This window comes from Anoplolepis gracilipes, chromosome 14 (assembly GCF_047496725.1).
Source record: "Anoplolepis gracilipes chromosome 14, ASM4749672v1, whole genome shotgun sequence".
In the NCBI taxonomy this organism is placed as follows: Eukaryota; Metazoa; Arthropoda; class Insecta; order Hymenoptera; family Formicidae; genus Anoplolepis; species Anoplolepis gracilipes.
The window spans coordinates 553,827-573,107 of NC_132983.1; the positions used below are offsets into that span (position 1 = coordinate 553,827).

Below are 19,281 nucleotides of genomic sequence, written 5' to 3' on the forward strand. Positions count from 1 at the left end.
CTGGTTGTCTTAATGCAATTAATACGCTTTAAACATCTGTCCACAATTCCGACGATCTTTACACGAGGTAAAATACAAAGAAAAATAAATCCTTTTGTCCCTAAAAATTGGTCGAATCGACTGGGTTAAATCGATTGAGTCATTACACCGATTAATACATATAATAGCTATTGATTATTATATATTGCAAAGTGAATCAACTTTATAAGTTCAAATTTAACTCTAACATTAACATTAATTAAATTTTAATATAATTTGAAAATTGTTTAATACCCATTGTATAATAATAAATAATTAATGTAACTATTTAAATTCGTACAATGATCACTCATCAGTAAAAGATATATGCATATGTCATTTTAGAATTATACATTTTGAGAAAGTGTTATTTTTTTTTTGTGGTACGATTGGCAAGGGAAGATCGATAAGTATAAAGTAGGGTTGAAAGAGAAACTAGAGCAACGATTATTTTTATTAATTTGATTTAATGATTTTCCCTCTAAAATTCTCTCGTAACTCGACCAATTTTTTTTTCATCGCATACCCCCTGCTTTAAGCTTAATAAACGCTTATACATCGGCACACAGACGCACATACACGCGATCGCTCTCCATTTCTTCCGATCGACGGTTGCAAGGTCGTTTCGATTCTTGATTATTCAACATCTGAAATCGTTACGACCGTTGGCGTTGACTAAATGCTTTACGCCGGATGACTCAAAAGCATTTAAGCTGTATACCGGTCCAAGGGAAAGGATGACCTCATTCTGGTCGCCACGAACGTTCTCTTTGTTGTCGAGAGAAACGTTTTGCTTTAACAGATACCAAGACGCCGAAAAGAACAGATTCAGGACGCGTGAATAGCCGATCGTAGATCAATCACAATTAATCATCGACTACTATGACGAGGCGAATCTATTTTACAGAATAACGTTCCTGTCAACCCGAGATGACTCGATTTTATTAGACGAAAGCAAAGAAGACATTTCTCTTGACGCTTCGCGATTATTGTAACGTGATCGAGAAGTGCATATATGTAAAAGTCGACAAGCTGTCGCATCTAAATTTTAACGACATTCGTAATCATTTCGCGTTCATTACAAGAGACATATTGTAAAAATCTGAGTGTGATAGTCATGGAAAAATTTTTAAGAAACGATTATGAATTTTATCACGTCCGATCGTTTTTCGTAGCTCAGGAAGTACAGCCATGGTCAAAAGTATTAGGCATCCTTAGATTATCCGTATTTTTTATTTTGTTAACAGTATATAAATATAACATTAAAAAGATTAAAACATTTTTACAAACTCGATATCACTTCGATAGCACTTTAAAGCTGAAATTTCAAGGTTTAAAATGTTTTTTTAATTTAGTTTCAAAATTATGTATCTCGGCTAAGAAAAATTGTAGAAAAGTTTAAGAAAAAGCATTTTGTAGGCAAAATGTTGTAGTTTATGTAGTTTATATATGTAAAATTTTTTATAATGTACTGATAACGCATTAAAGTTGCTATCGGTAATTTAAAAAACTTTTGTATTGTTTCCTTGTTCTGTGTTCTAAAAAAAGAACAAAATTTTATTGTATTTTTGACACTCTGCAGCTCGATAAAAAAATTTCTCTCGAAAAATTTAAGTCAAGTTCCATAAACTGCAACATAAATCTGTATTTTTCAGACATGTTGTCGATAGTGGGCGAAAAATTAAAAAAACATTTTAATAGGGGGTATGCTTGTGAAATTTTAGCTTTAAAGTGCGAAAATCGATAGTTTAAAATGATTTTGTATTCTTTTTAGTATTTATATACTATTAACAAAATAAGAAATAGGGAAAATTGAAGGGTGCCTGATACTTCTGACCAAGGCAGTACATTGTCATATACATGTATTCGAAATGATGAAATGTTTATATAGGCGTTATTAAAAATTGAAAGGAGGATGTTAAAAATCTTTCTGTGGTAGAAAAATTGGTGAAAAAGATATGGATAACGACCGCGCGGATCGAGATATCCCCCTCTTGTTCACTTCTGCATGTGCACTGAACGTCGAACGGCTTAGCGAGGTGGCAGAGTGAGATACGTGCATCGGAGCACCTGGGTACATTGGTTTTTTGTTTGGTTTTTTGGATGGTTGGATAGGTGGTGGCGGGGTGCCGCCGGCCAAGCCGCTTCGCAGCTACCAGTGTGGTAAGAGTCCCCTTGGAAGTCTCGGGGGCTCGGCGCGCTTCTCTAGAGACAGCTCGGTCTCCCTCTATAGTATACCAGGTCAGTAGTATCCTTAAACATTCGTCAGACACAGCTCGATCCTTCCGCAACGGGACGACGATCGATAATACTTTGATCTCGTTTTCTCTCGCTTTCTCTCGCTTTCTTGAAAATCCACTAAAATCTGAAATGTCAAATTTAAAAAATTAAATCTTGTTTCTTTTATCTAATTACTAACAATATTAATACATTGATAATAATTGATGATACGCGATATAATAATGCAGCTTAAAACTAATGATGGTAAAAAAGGATGCTTGTATAAACATGATGAATAAATGCTCCTGAACTAACAATAAATTTTTCTCTTGGTCACGAGCCACTGCAGAGTGGATCGGACAGAACATCGTTAACAAATCGCAGGGGAAATATTGAACCGAACTGAAATGTTATAACCTACTGACGATGGAGCAACGGATACGTATCGGAAAACGTATACGCGATCAAATCACGCAGCCGTATACACACACTTGCGTTTGATACAATTTCCGGTTAAGGACTTTCATCGTGATGCAATTTGTTCCGAAACGGATACGCTGTAGACAATGCGCCTTGTAAATTTTCGAATAGTGCAATCATCCAACTGAACTGTGTTTCAAGCGAGATAGAATCCGATTGAAACACAAATATATACGACTCCCTGTTATTTTTGAACAATATACAGATAGTTATATATTTTATTCTTGCTTTTCCATTTCCGCTTCAAAATTCAAATAATAAATGAAACCAATCTTTATCACTTTTATGACACACATTTAATTTTTTACGCACCAGTTAATCTTTCTTCATCTATTCCAAATCTTATATATATATATATATATATATATATATATATATATATATATATATATTTCATAGAAGGAAATTATTGGATGGAATAAAAATACGACAGATAAAAATATCTTATTGTTCGTATATAAAATGACAAGAACAGTATGCGCATTCGTAATAAGGAGAAGCTTTGGCACAAAAATGATTTTGGTTGTTCGGAATGCAATAACCGCAGGAAAACCAGTTGAAATTGGCAGTTGCGATTAGCCAAGCTGGGTCAAACCAAGTTTTAATTAAACGACCTCGAGACCGTGGAGATAGTGTTGGGAATAGATGGGAACGGATAGATTGAATCGAAACGTTTTGAATTTATGCCGGGGAACTTTGAATGCTGTATTGGCGTATTGCGCGAAGAAAAAGAAATTGAAATTTTATTGGCTATCATCTCGGAAATTGAACCCTAGGAAAGAATCGAATACTTACACTCTTAGTACAATGTAAATTTATTATTGTATTTTATTAATTTAATTTTTATTAATCGCACGAAAATTAACCACTATATAACTTACGCGCGAGTGCTTATTATAAATAATGTATATTAATTTTCCAATATTTGCGATTAACAAAAAACCCTTTCTAATAATTGTGTTTAACATTGGCACATGTTTGCGTTATTGCATTTAAAATTTTATTTCCTACTTGTTTCCAATTTTCTTAAAATATACATTTTCAACGTACCAGTGCATTTAAGAAATTCTATTAATGTTACGTATATTACGAGCAATCTCGCGCTTTTAAATTATGATCACACAAAAAAACGCGCGTTTTGTATTGCAAAGTTATGAGAGAAACTCGATATATTCCCAACACTAAGAGCTAAGCTCCTTAAAAACCTCTAGAAACTTCTTGCGTACGTTGCCTGCCTTCTACAACGCTATGTGATATCATAATGTACGAAAAGCAGCATCTCCTTTCATCCCATTTTTCATCCGTTCTTGCTGTCACTCGAGAGTCGTAGATTGTGTACCCTTCCATAAGAAGCACGATCATGAAAAATCTTTCTTCTTCATCCCCCATCATGATGACTGATAAACGATATTCCTTCATTAATCTAATATCTTGATCGTAATTTTATTTGCACATTCGCGCATCATGAAATTCGACGGAGGTATCGAGCCACAAATCAAATAACAATGATGAAGATTCGTTTGAAAAAAAATATCACACAAGATATCTTGCGTAGAACAAAAAGTTTTAATGTTGTACAAAATTAATTCTTTATTATCGGCTTGTTAAACAAACTGCTAATTTTATTGATCTATTTATTTGTCGTTTATTAATTTTTATCATTTATTACAAGATAAATATTTCTATTTAATAATAATTATATGTGTATGTATATACAATATTTGTTATATGTGTGATATACACACACGTATTACTTGAGATTTTATATTTTGCTCTCAATATTTTTTGCACCGTTAATTATTATTATTATTATTATTATTGTTATTGTAAATTTTGCTATACTTATTGTTAGAAACGAGCCATTGTTTTCCAAGCAAACTAATATAACAATATAACACGCTAATGTAAGAAAAGAGAACTAATGGATATTCCTGGTTCCGATTAACACAAATTACTGATTTAAACCTTCTCAGATCGACTACACGGGGAAAGCGGATACATGAGCAGCCCTGAGCGTGGTGGCGGCGTCGGCTCCGGAAGCGGAAGATATCCACCAGGGCCTTACAGCGCCGGTAGCAGTTACGAAGATCCGTATTATTCGCAATACTCGGGCACCGTCACTCCTGTTATCGATGAAGAAGCCAGGTAACCGGAGTTCCGTGCACTTTCAAATTAATAATAATAAACCACGATTGCACTCTTACTTACTGCAGTTCACAACAATTAAAAAGACACGTTGCCATAACTGTAATTAACCAAATTTACATATTTGAGTATCATAGATTTCCTATTTTTTTTTACCGATAAATTTCTGTTCAAAGTCAACTCTAACTAAATTTATTTTCGTCAAAATAACAATTTTTTTTTTTTTTTTACATGTATGATTTAATTATTAAAGTCAAATTTATTCATTAAGTTTAAAAGAGTGGATAAAAAAATTTCAGTCAATTATGGACTAACTTACTTTATCAAGATTGAGAATTTGTTATTGAATTTATTTTGACCGTTATATAGTTTGTTAAAAGTTTAATAATTTGCAAATTGATGAATGTTTAAATAAAAGGAAATGTAGGAAATCTAGGATGCTATAGGCACATAATGGAATATATGTAAATTTCCACAGGGAAAAAGTAGCAGAATTTATATAACCGATAATGACGAAAGAGAATATTGGTTATTTCATCGTGTCGGAACTCACTTTATTCGCTTTATTGGCATATGTATTTTATATTTACATAGAATATATTTTATTATACTGCCCAAATATATATATATATATATACATATATGAATTGGTTGAGTTTATTAAAAAATATAAATAGTTTGAATATTATTGACACAGTCGCGGATTTAATATACAACGGATGTTTTATTTCGGCAAATTATTGATCGAGAAATAATTACACGAATTAATTTATTAAATATATATATATATATATATATATATATATATATATATATATATATATATAATAATGTCCTTAAAAAAAAAAAAAAAAAAAAAAAAAAACTCCAATAGTACAGAGTTTGCGTAAACTTTACTACTCGTCCGTCGAAAGGTTTTTCATAAAGTCGGGAACGCGCATTCTCTCTGCCCAGGTGAATAAACTCCACTCACCCGGAAACCAACCCTGCTCATCCTCTTCCCCTTTCCGTCTGGTGACGACCCCTTATGCCAGCAAAACGTCGCCGTCTCTGTTTCCCATTCCACCCTGGACGACAGGCCAACCTCCTTCTCTTCCTCCCGCTTTTCCCCCCCATTACTGGGTCTCCGCAATCGTTCCTCCACTTGGATGTCTGATAGCGCGGATGTGTATGTCTGTTGTGGGTGGTGCAGCGATACGGAGCTGTTGGAGGAATCGTACAGTCTTTATGGCGTGAAACCACCGGGGCGTCCGCCGTCTGGTCCCCCGCGGTCCCCGTTCCCCACGGGGGCGGCGCCCCCCCTGCCACCCGGCGGACAGGCCTACGACGCTACTCGGTACTGCACCCACGTGTCGCACACACACGCGCACACTCGTGTCTCGCCTGTGTGTTTGTCTTGCGTAGAGCGTCTGCCTGCTTGTGGAATAAAAAAATAACGAATAAGAGAAAAAAATGAATAAAACGAGAGAAGGAAAAAAAAAAAAAGAAAGGGAAAAAATATATAAAAACCGACCGCGTGACTAGTGGTCGGCTAGTTGTTTTTAGCTGGATGCTTATGAATGAATACGGGTTGCACGAGTGTCGTTTCAAGCGTGCTTCCCCAGCAGGACAGTGGCGAGTCCAGGATTCTTCTAGAGAAACAAATAAAAAAACTTTCTTCATTCCAAGAATTGATTGTATGTTTCGAAATGCAGCCACAATTAACGATGACTTTATTTCGATAAATTTTTCTAAATAATGATTAAGCTAAAACCTTTTCAGGAATTTAATTGATTCAAATAATTTATTTTTATTGCTCTTTGAAAAGGAAGGAACCTGGATTTCCATTGAAACAAAGGTGGATGCGTTTAGCGCTATTGTCTTAGGATGCATGGTGAGAAACGTCAGATATGAAAGACTTGAAATAAATTTCTTTCATGTGTGATTGAGCATAAATTAATTTGTGTATTAATTTTCAGCTGTTACTATTATTAGGCAAATCTTAAATTTTGTGGAATATCAAACGTTATAATAACGTTAATACGATCAGAATAATTCTTTTTTTCTAAATTCTGTAATTTTAAGTTTTTTTTTTATAATATTTGAAATTATGTAAATTCCATAGTATTAAATTTAACAAGATTTATAATTCTGTTAACGGTGACAGAAACGTTTCTTTCATTAGATTATGAATATTATTCATAAATAGAATTATTATCAATTGTATTTCTTGATTCGTTTATATTATAGAAGAAGACGGTCGATGAAATTTTTTCCTGCAACTCGTTATTTCACCGATAAATGGAATATTTCCAGTTATTTAATTGCTATTCGGAGCCATCTGGATATTAAACTGCAGTGTATTGATTAGAGTATCTACCGCTATTGATTTATAGGGAGTGGTAGCGTCATCGCGGGGGATCATTGGTCATTTTTTTTTCTATTCATACACTCATACATTTCCACTATTTTCCAACGAAAAGCATTCATATAATTTTACGCTAATATTTTAAGAAACTGACAAAGTCACGTTTGTTGAATAACATAAATAGTAAGCGATTTGAGATTTTCGAAAAAAATTTTTCTTAGACGTCTCTTCGAATTTTCTGTTCCAGATTAGTATAATTATCAAACAAATATGGTATTCACATTCGTGAAACGTCAACAGATTGAATTGAACAAACTAACAATTTCTGTTTGTAAAACTTTATCAATTTAGGGAATTTATTTCGAGGAATTTTATTTCAAGTTTATACAGTAGAAAAATATGTACATATATTTAAAAGTTGTTATCAAAAGTTATCATCCCCTTTCCCATGCAAAGCATGGATAATGCTATCCATAAAAAAATCGTCTGTAAGTGCATGTTTGATTACGTCGAATACTTTAATTGACTGATCGCGCAAGAGAGATGTCAGTACCAATTTTGTCGAGTTACTTCCGTTTGCGTGAGGCAAAGTTGAATCTATCAATGACACGACTTGAGCGAATCTATACTTGAGAAGTGGAAGCAAACAAATTCGTTATTACCTATAAATCTCTTTAATTTAAAAAATAAACTACATAAATTATAAGATAGCATCAGCTTAAATATTTAATCAAAATAATTAATGAGTTTTTAAAAATACACAGTGTAAACTGTATCCTAAATAATTGATACAATTTTATATAAACAATATTGAATTAAATACTGAAAAATTTATTTATGTTAAACGTCAACTATATTATTATTATTAACTGAAATATTCAATATGCGCAAGTTTCTTCTAAAAAATAATTATTTAGCTTTGTGCTTGCATTTCTCAAAAACATCGTTGTGTAATACTTATAAAATTACAAAATTTTATTTAAAATCCTTACGTTTGGCTACTGATGTATGTAATATGTAAATAACACATAGCCATTTTTATAAAGAATAACGTAATAATAATGCAAGAAGAAAATGAAAACATTTTTTTTCATCATAAAATTCAGTTTTACATGATATTGCACAAACGATATTCAGCATTCATAGTATACAAAGTGTCATGAATAATATGGGAATTAAAATGCAAATGTAGTCTGTTAATTTAATTTTTTTTAGCATGATTTTATATCTAGCTAGATCGTCAAAGCTTTTATTTAATATGTTTTGCAGTTCTTTAATTTAATATTTGTATTCTACACACGAAAATAAAAATTAATAATTAATATAAATAAATAAAAGCACTTTATTTTCCTCATTTTTTTAACAAATATTTGATTTTAAATTAATGAAATTACGATATTATATTATCGTATATTCAATCAAATATTATATATTGTATGTGACATGTCATGTGACATGTATCTTATTTATATTACCCATATTTCCCAGAGAACATTCTACATAGGATAATGTTGCAAAATAATATCAATTATGCTCTCTACTGCTCAAAACAAGATGTGTGTGTGTGTATGTGTGTGTGTGTGTATACTATTTGCCATATGTGTGTAAATATGCCATAATTAATTGTGAGTCAAAGATTGTATATGACACATATATAATAGAATTATAATATATAACTTGCAACTCTCGGTGGAATGCAGCATGCCGACTAGCGATCGTAGACAAGAATGCATTGGTCATATACAGGGTGTTTTGCACGTACCACAGAAAAATGGATATACACAACCACGTATTATAAAATTATTAACACAAGTCTCCTATTGAATTTGATATGAATAACGTAACGAATAATTTGCAGAATTCTTTGCAATAAGTCACCCTACAATGATGAACATGATGCAGTCAATAATCAATCTTTGTTGTCTCCTTGATACCATTTCCACAACAATCCGTGTCGCAAAGATCAATATATTAATGATATATCGTTATATTTTTATCTTTGATATATTATACATATATATAATAATTTTATATAAAATCCTGCTACTTTTTTTTCTTTGCTTTGTCGTTGTGTGAAGGTAATTAAATTTTCATAGAAATAATTTTATTATTTATATTGCATTAAATATAACACACATTTTCAATGAAAGATATATTTCTTTCCATTTAATACATGGGTAATAAAAAAATTTAAAGTTTATATTGGAAGCATTGCATAATTACTTTCATTTAAAATATATATCTGTCATAAATCTTTATCAGCCTCGTGGATGTTCGAAAGCTGTCACGAACATTCTCGTAAGAGAACTTTCTAGACGGAATTAATACTCTATGATGGAACGAAATATATAACGGAAAACTGAAATGGATTCTCTTGTCGGCAACACAAACCCTCTCGCACAACTTTACAAAAGTTGCACCAAGTTTCGAAATTGACCGCCATGAGAATCACATAAGCGATCTGATCCGTCGTGCGTCACATATATCACCCTGTATATCATTTTATGTACTATCACCGTGACGTAGATTAGGCACTGCTGTCACTTGTCATGCAAAGCGATAGATGCACGTGATTAGCATCGTGTTATATAACTCATATCCGATTTCACCGACAAGAATATACGTTCGGGATGGAATTTATATATATATATATATATATATATATATATATATATATATATATATAATTATTGTATGAAAAAAAAGTTTTCTGCATCAAAAAGAATTTTCACGTCCCTTCAGTGAGAACGGATATGTGTAGAGTCTATTATTTTTTATTATTATTTACGTTGTAACATAAATAATAACAAAGTCGCTCGAAAATCTCTTGTTTTATAAATCAGACAATGATCATTTTACTAGATTACAACAAAAGAATAATGCTGAAAGAAAATACGTGATATAAATATAATATGTATATTAATATCTCTTAATTGATATAAATATAATATGTATATTAATATCTCTTAATTGATATACAATTTTGCAGTAACATCATTCATCATCATTTTACATATTTAGTTTATCATTATTATCTTCTCTACTAGTATTACAATAACATGAATAGATAGAATCACAAATAAATCTCGTTTGAAATAACTTTGATTAATTGATTAATAGAAACAAAATAGCTAATTCATCTTATTATGCATCTAATGACTTAGTTTATTACATTTTGTAGCGCATGAATTTGTCCAAGGAGATGATGATAGATAACATTTGTTCAAAGCTACGATTTTTATAGCATCTACACGTCACGTTATTTATCGTTGAGAAAATAAATTCGAGACTTTTTTTTTTTTTTTTTTTTTTTTTATAACTATTATTAAGATTAACAATACCATGGCATTGTAATCAAGAATTTTCTGTCGCAGGATAAGAGTGGAGCACATGGAAAGACAGTTGGCCAATTTGACTGGGCTCGTGCAGAAAGCTCTGACACATGCTCCGCACACCAGCCCTTCGCCACGAGAGTATTTACAAGTCCCGCCAGGACGAGATCCTTACGCGAGAGCCGCAGGTACGCGTCCCGTTAAAATCACAACTTTGCCTTTTTTCTAGGTTTTTTTTCTATATTTTTTTCACATATAACATACCATAATATCGTTCGCCTTGATTCTCGGTAACATATATTATCACGAAAGAATATAAACTTGTCTCTAAATAAAAAAGAAATGATTTATTTCTTTTTATTGAATTTATTCGATTTAATGTAAGATCTTCTTCGAGGAAATAAATTACAGCAATTCCATATTGCTCGATAACAATATTATAGAAATTTGCAAAGTTTAACGCTTGTTTTATTATTTGTTAGGTGTCACATTAAGAATTTTTAATCGGGAAAAATTCCTATGTATTCATCATATCTAACGTGTAACTGAGAATTGACTCTGTGCGATTTTTTCTTTTAAAAAATTATTTATTTAAATAAGAAGATTATTCTTATAGAGTGATATGTAATATCTAAAAAGATACGAAATAAATTCAAAATATCTGAACGATAAAAATTTTAACCTTTGCGAAGAAAAATTAATATTTTTTTCTACTATGAAATAATTACGTTTTTATCTAGATAAATTTAATAAAAGGCTATAAATGAAATCGTTCTTCTTACTTTTGAGACAAGTCATGTAGATGCTATTATTATATTTATAATCTTAGGAAATTTTTGTCTTGACAAAGACGATCGAGTTAGCATTTTAGTAATGTCATCTCATTGAGTTCCTTCTATACATTTTTAGTGCTTATTTTACAAAAGAGTTAGCACATTTACTTAATTCACTAAGATAGTTTCAGCTAAGAAGCATATGAGAGACTGCTACACAGCTTACATATAAAGTAGTCTCCACTAATATTCATCTGTCCGTTTCATCCGTGCCTGTTCATCTATCCACTTCATCATCTTTCGACCATTCTCAGAACATCTCAAAACCATGGTTCTTAATAACATCAATATGTCGTAAAACGCATCGTTAGATTATTAGAAGAGGCGGCTACGATCTTTTAATGTTTATTTTCCAATAGAATTAATGGTAATTATAATTTCTTCTTTGATACACAATGTAATTCAGAGAGATCGTCGTAGATAAGAAATTCAAAAAGAATGTAAATGTTAAAATGATAATTTTGATAAACAAAAGCTTACTATTTTTTATTAAATTATTTTACAATTATAAATATAGAGACAAAAGTTAAGTACCAATAATAGGGTTACAGAGAAAATGATAAAGAAAAAATGTATGAAAAATTGACAAGAATTTTTGACATTTGCATCATTTTGTATTTTCAATGGTGAACAATTTATAATAAACATCGTGGTCGCCTTCTGGATAAGTCGCAATTCACTGAAACGACACAACTTTAGATATAAACGTGCATATACGTATACATATGTGTGTTGCATACATACATGCAGATATACATACATATATATTGGAAGAATTTATGCCGTGAATTAGGCGCCAGCAACAATATGCCATTATTCGTATGTATCCAGCATGTTTTGAAAGAAAGTTGAAGTCAGTGTCAATGTTCGGACGTATTATTTAGATTTTACATAACGCGCAATACATATTTCGATATATATAATTCGTTGGTATAAATAATATCGTTTGCTTAGTATAACAGAATAAATAAAATGGAACCAAAAGTAACAAATTGCATAATATATATTTATGCAAATGAAATGTTGAATGAATAATTGATTAAAAAAATATATATATATATTGTTAATTTATAGCAGTTATTTTATGTTAATTAATATCAAGATTAGAAATATTTGGAGCAACATATTAATTATATAGTCGAGAGAGATTTAATAATAAGAAATGCGAAAAATAATCTGAAGGAAATTAAATCGATGGATAAGTGGTTGTTCACGTAATCGAAATTTAGTCTACTTAATAAGCTTCTTCTCCACAACTTTATATCGCGAAAATTCTCACGTGGACCAAGTTCATTATTTTGAACGGTATATTGTTGCTCGTGGCGATACAGTCTCACGGACTGAACTCTCCTGAACTACCCTGCTGTACAACTGCTTTGTTATTCCGACTAACGCACACACCAGGCGCCGGGGATGAGTTCGACAAACATTCTAGCTCCAGCTCTGCCTCACTGCCAGGTGTGTCTCTCATCTTCTATCTTCTATTCACCTCCGAATTCATTGTATAACCGCTCTACTTATATATACATTATATATATATATATATATATATATATATATATATTACAATATATCTTTATCTTTACTTATATTTATATATATACATATTTATGCATATTATATTTAACGTTATCTCTACTTTTTATCGGCGTCAATAAAACGCGTGTCCTTTAAAATTCAAGTGTCTCAACCTGCCGTTACAGATGACTCGTACTTAAGGACTGACGTTAAACCGCCAAAATTAGGCAAAGGTGCGCTTCAATGTATGTTTTCTTTATACACACGCACTTGCGAATGCTCTCGCAACTGCACAGCCGCTTCTCTCATCTCGCGCGTTATCATCATCGTTGTACATCATCCCGCACGTTCTTCGTGCCCCTCACATTTATTTTATCCTTTTATTTATTCGTCGTATATCATCTTATAATTTTAGGATAGTTTTTCCAAAACAGTTGAATTTAGCCCGAATAATTTCAAATTTCTATTAAATCTATAATCACATCCGCGAGATTGTTTTTATCAATTTTTTTTTTAAATCATATAATTATCTTTTAATATTCAAATTGCGCGGATATTTTTTTTTTCTTTCCCTTTTTCCATGGAAATATGAAATTCTATTTCTATTTATATGTATAAAAAAATATTAAAAGTATTGTTTAACTTACGATACATTATATTTCTTGCAATTTTCGTTTGCACGATGCATATATCGAAATCGCCACATTTTTACAATCCATTTTTATCCACCACCGGCTTTAGGGATAATTAACAGAAAAGTAGCTGGTTAGAGATAGAGATTACTCCGCGATTGCCATAATTAAAATATTTAAATACGCATAAATTAAATTTTCGAAATCGCACAATTTATGAAGATATTAAAGGAAGCATAATTCCCAAGTTGCGTTTGCAGCTTAATTAATATGTATCTAAATAGAACTCTTTCACAATTATACGTAAACATTAATATACCTAAAGCCGGCTTTAAATACCGCTCGGTACACATACACGCTTCTTACGCTTAACGCACATATACCACGCAGAAATATGCTGATCAACATCTATTGCAGACAAGTCGGTGTCGTTTGAAAAGTCAGTGTCCTTCAGTGACGAGCCACCAGACATGAACTCCCCCAAACAACACTCCCCGCAACATGCAGGTAACGGCTAGCGCACGTCATGTATAAAACGAGCAAAAATGTATGCTAATTGTAAGCATGCTATCAGAATATCAAATCACACTGTTTGTTAGATCGCCTATCAAGGAAGTGGTAAACGTTTGCCTAAGCGCTAGCATAATAACCGAAAGCAAAGTCCAAGAAAGAGTTCTCATTTTATAATCCCAGATAATGTACACCGAGAGATTTCAATTATCCAGATCTTGTGGAAATAACAAAAACTGCATAATACCTTAGGAATGGTACTCGAGATATTGTGTTATGATTGACTGTTTTGCAACGAGCAGAGAAATCGTATGCAAATTTGCTGCAATTTATTATCAAAATGTATCTTTGAGTTTGATTTCGATTAAAGTCGAAGAAAGATCTGTAATTGATTGAAATCTGTGTTACAAAATCTTGTCTGATTCATCGACACGTTGAATGATTAATCAATCGCGTTAAATGATTCTTTCGCCTATCGTTTACGTGAAAAATTTACAAATTTACAATCAGAGTGATGTCATATCAAAATGATATTGTTTATAACAATTTAATTTGTGTGCACACATACACACGTATGCGTTGCGTTATTCTAAGGCTAAGGGATAGCGTTGCACAAAAGTGACTATTATTCCATTCTTATACAATCTTTTAGAAATATTTTAAATGAGGATACTAAATTCAAATAATTTGTCTTGACTTGCACTTTCCATGATTAATATATATTATATTCAGTATCCAATAAACATAAGTATTACTGTTAATAAAAATATCATTTAATCAAAGAAAAGTTCCGTAAAAGTGAAAATATATCTAGTATCTATCCCGTCGCGATAGCAAATACTAACGCAATAATCTCTAACGCCTTCTCTCGTACGATTCTCCAATGCCTACCACGACTAGCGGACACAAAACCCACGAAACCGGCAATCAAATCCTCCACGTTGCCGAGGATGTCGTCGCAAGGTAAAATTTCCCCGTGTTTCTATATTAAGAATGGGATTATTCGGCAAAATTTTCACGTATTTATCAAAAAAAAATTTTTTTTTTTTTTTTTTTATCAAACAAAAAATGAAATTTCTATTTATAAATATGATTTAAAATTTTATTTCTCTTAGAATTTTACTATTATTGTATTTCTCATTTATTATAGTCGCTTTCTGTTAAATCTTTACATTTTCAATATTAGATAATATCCAAGTATTTCTTTCTACGATACACTTAATAATTATTATTTCGATGAAAATATAAAATTTTTATTAAATGTTCTACAGACATTATATTGAAAAATTCTTACTCAATTTGTAAAATGAAATTCATGATAAAATATTCTGTTAATTGAGTAATTTTTAAATATATTCAATGATTGGAGAAAATAATTTTGCAAATGTCACACTATCCGAATAGTTCCTGTCTTAATGTCTACGCTTCTCCCTTATATGTGTCACGCTGTGTCTATATATATATATGTTATTAATAATGGAGCGTCGTTCCAAGTATTTAATATAATAATCTTTTTCTTTGTCGTTCCGTCGTTTCGAAGTTTTCTAGTTTTTAATTTTTTATTCGTCTCCTGGGATGACACAGTATGGAGGGCACCGGAAAATTGTAAGTCCATTTTCGATAAAGAGTTGAGATGAGCGCTGCACGTCGACGTTGCTGGATTTAAACGAATTAATGTGTTTATTTCCATATAAATCGATTTTCAAGGTGTGCGAGGAAAGCAAACTGCGTAGTCCAGGCAAAATGGAAAAAGAGTAAATTAAACGTTATATACAGAGTTTGCATGCCTTTTTATGTCAAACTTGTCAGAAACACATGTCTAAATGAACTTCGGAAAAAGTTACTTTGAAAAACAATATTGTCGTATTGCATATTAATTATATTCAGTGACCAGCTAATGTTTACTCGACGGACAGATTTCTCTCTCTCTCTCTCTCTCTCTCTCTCTCTCTCTCTCTCTCTCTTTCTCTCTTTTTCTTTTGTCTCTGGTTTTTCTCTTTTTGAAATTACATGCATAAGATTATTAAGAGAAAAAAAAAAAAAAAAAAAAAAAATTATGCGACTTTATCCAAACGAGAAATTCATATACTACATCTCTTGTTTTACATCACGTTTTAAATCATCATTTGTCGACAATAGTCGTAAAAAAAGAAATCATTTCACGATTGTACGCCCTTTTCTACGTGCCCTTCATATATCATCGCTTTGACGAACGATCGGGTTGTCTTGCGCAGCGCTTTCGCGGCGAACGTACGCTTTGCGAAAAACGAAAGACACAATTCATACGTTCGTATCATTTTACGGGACATTTGTGAGGAATATGTACATTTCTTCGCTTCGCGTTCGACGCTCGCGCGCGATTTCATTCCTTTCTGTTCTCATTGTCGGACCTCCGAGCGATATATCACGCGGCTGCATATCTGCTGTCGCCGATCGCTCGAAAGCGTCACGATACATCCGTCTTACACTCACCCTTCCGCTTTCTCACTCTTGCTCGTAAATTCATCCTTTATTCATCTGACTCGGGTGTCGGGATGTATTTTTATTTGCCCGCTGGAACGACGTTGCTTATCACTGTCACGTTGCATATCATAGGATCGGTTCATCTGGAACTGTCTCACGTGTTTTAAACGCGTGTCGTACACGTGGCGCATTTGACTAGAGTAGATGCACTAGTAAATGCATTAGTTGAGAGAAATTGTTTGGTAATTCAATTCTTTAAAATGCTGCACATCATCCCTTGCATTCCAAATTACGATATTTTAGCTGAAAAAATTTCAGCAAATTGAATTTATTTTCATCATCGAATATCAAATAAATTTTTAATTTCTTTTTATTCTGCAGACATTTAAAATCAGAATTTTTTTGTGATTTGATTTACAAAAAGCTGGTTGTAGAATTTTATAATAAATAAAAAAGTGTATCTCCATTTTGAATGAATTATGGAAACTAATGCATCTATTCTATGTCTTTCTACGACTAAGTATACATAATAATTGTGCATGCTTTTGTACGAAATAGAGAGCTCAGGAAATTAAGACGCGTGGATACTGACATTGCAACAGAATTACTCATTCGTAATATGTTGCCAACTCGATTTTATCATGAGTGAAAATATTGCTGTGATAAATATCGATGATCGGCGCGTCTATCCGTAAAAATAATTATGCTCTCGTAAAAAAAAAAAAAAAAAAAAAAAAATGGCACACTTAGCGAAATATATCACATATTACAAAGAGTATATTTATATAACACGCAACACACGCATATGATCCTTGGCTTGAAACACCGACGATATTTTCATTCACCAATTAGGTCATCTGCTGTGTCCTTTTTCCGTTCTTCCGTCGTGCCTTCCGTCCAATAAAAATCGTGGCAATAAAAAGTGACAGTAAAATTGTGTTGTCGCCGACCTGTTTAACCGTCGCCTCCGTCCTCTCATTACTTAGGGCCCGCTCTTCTATCGTGCGAAATTGTTACGACAATCAACGACGTTAAGTGACGAATGTCAACTCTAATTGGTCAATTGAGCCGCCGTACGCTTGAAATTTCGCTGTCGAATTGTTTATGCGTTTTTGGCCATCGCGTTTTGCCTTTAAAAAACTCTACTTGGCAAAACGCAAAATACAATAATATGTAGATCCAGACAACGCGTGTATTTCACTTTGCTCTTGACATTCTTGACGTAAGAAAAATATGGCAAAGAGAAAAAATACAATTGTTTATCTTTTCGATAGTATTACAATTAATTATGTCGACGGTTATTTTATTTTATTATTTAAACTTATGAGCTCCAAATAATTCTAGAACTAATTAGAAAAAAAAAAAAAAAAAGTTAATCGGATTGCATTTATATTTATGTGATGTAAATTTGTCACTCTTCGGATTTCGCACGAAAGGAGGAACGCGACACGGTGCGAGCTTGAATCCTTTAAATGTTGGCGGAAATCTTCGCGATAGATTATGCGTCCTTACACGTAAATGAACAATTGCAGAGAGGGACAGGCACAAGCCGACACCACCGCCGAAACCGGCCGCATTGGTGGCTGGCCAATACGTGTACAGGGACCTGGCGCTCACCCCGGAGATGTACAATCAATTGCGAGGTTTGCAGAAGAAGGCAAAGGACCTTAGACAGGAAGTGAGGAACCTCAGGCGCATGTCACAGGCACAGGCTCATACAGTGCGTGAAACCATCAGGGATACGTTCATCACAATTAGGTATAAAAAAAATTTGTGCGTATTTTATAATTGATTCGAAAGAAAAAGCATGATGCGCGACAATTTTTTTTACAAATATAATATAAAAAATATGTATAATAAATTTACATTATTTATAATATTTTGAAAAACTGTTAATCAGCATTGAATTCAACTGATTATTGCCACAGGGCTATGCTATTGTCAGGAGGGGACGCGGCCTGGACAGCTGGAGATACGGAGAAGATTCGACTGAGCCGCGAGGAAGATCTCTACAAACAGGAAATGATAAGGCTGGAAAAAGATCTCACGTGAGTATAGTGTCGCTCGCTCTGTTGAGATGGTGGTTAAATAGAAAAAGAAAATCAATTCGAAGCGCTGTTAACAAACGTTCGCAAATTTCAGCGAGCTGGAGAGCACCGTGGAGGAGCTTCGCGGTAACGTGATCAATAGAAAGACGCGTGTCAATATGTCGGATGTGGAGAACATGGCTTTGATATTGAGTAAATCCAGGTAAGCCGCACACGCGCGCTTCGATTCTAGAGCAGAGCGCTTCTTGAGCAGAGAGTACTGTCGCATTATTGCGTGGTTAATATTAATTTTAAACGTGTCGCTAGATTTACATCTAATCTAGTACTAATAATATAAAATTTAAAATAACATTATATATACAGGTTACGTATCAATTATAATTTCAAGAGTTGAACATTTCTTCGCGTTTAATTAAATATAATTTTGTCTTTCAGCAAAACTGTTGCTGACCTGAAAGTACGTTTCCCGAGTCTGCAAGAGGGTATGAAAGGTCTGCTTAGCTCTGAAATGGAGAAAGTCGTACGCGAGGAGAAGTTTCTCAAAGAAGAACCTGAACGATTAGAGTCTGCGTTGAGACGTTGCAAGAAACTCACTGGCACATTGGTGACGCTCAAACGGTATAACTTTTTGTTATTAAAATACAATATACATATAATAAAAATTATTGACACGATAATTCTAAACGAGAGAGCAAACATTTGCTTATGCAACAGAAAATTATAATCAAAAGTCAT

General features: G+C 32.7%; 1 protein-coding gene across 27 annotated transcripts in view; it reads left to right on the forward strand.

The window, feature by feature from the left end:
* Positions 1-19,281, forward strand: part of LOC140673222 (uncharacterized) — a 199,054-nt gene that overhangs the window by 158,792 nt on the left and 20,981 nt on the right. For 9 of the 27 annotated variants that reach the window (XM_072905984.1, XM_072905986.1, XM_072906006.1 and 6 more), the window contains 12 exons: positions 2,134-2,259; positions 4,692-4,863; positions 6,056-6,199; positions 10,570-10,730; positions 12,780-12,833; positions 13,058-13,138; positions 13,943-14,032; positions 14,936-14,998; positions 18,031-18,256; positions 18,427-18,546; positions 18,641-18,748; positions 18,982-19,164. In XM_072905984.1, the coding sequence (XP_072762085.1) occupies positions 2,134-2,259; positions 4,692-4,863; positions 6,056-6,199; positions 10,570-10,730; positions 12,780-12,833; positions 13,058-13,138; positions 13,943-14,032; positions 14,936-14,998; positions 18,031-18,256; positions 18,427-18,546; positions 18,641-18,748; positions 18,982-19,164 (1,528 nt within the window). The remainder of the gene's footprint in view (positions 1-2,133; positions 2,260-4,691; positions 4,864-6,055; positions 6,200-10,569; positions 10,731-12,779; positions 12,834-13,057; positions 13,139-13,942; positions 14,033-14,935; positions 14,999-18,030; positions 18,257-18,426; positions 18,547-18,640; positions 18,749-18,981; positions 19,165-19,281) is intronic. The other 18 variants (XM_072906007.1, XM_072906011.1, XM_072905991.1 and 15 more) reach the window with 15 other exon arrangements.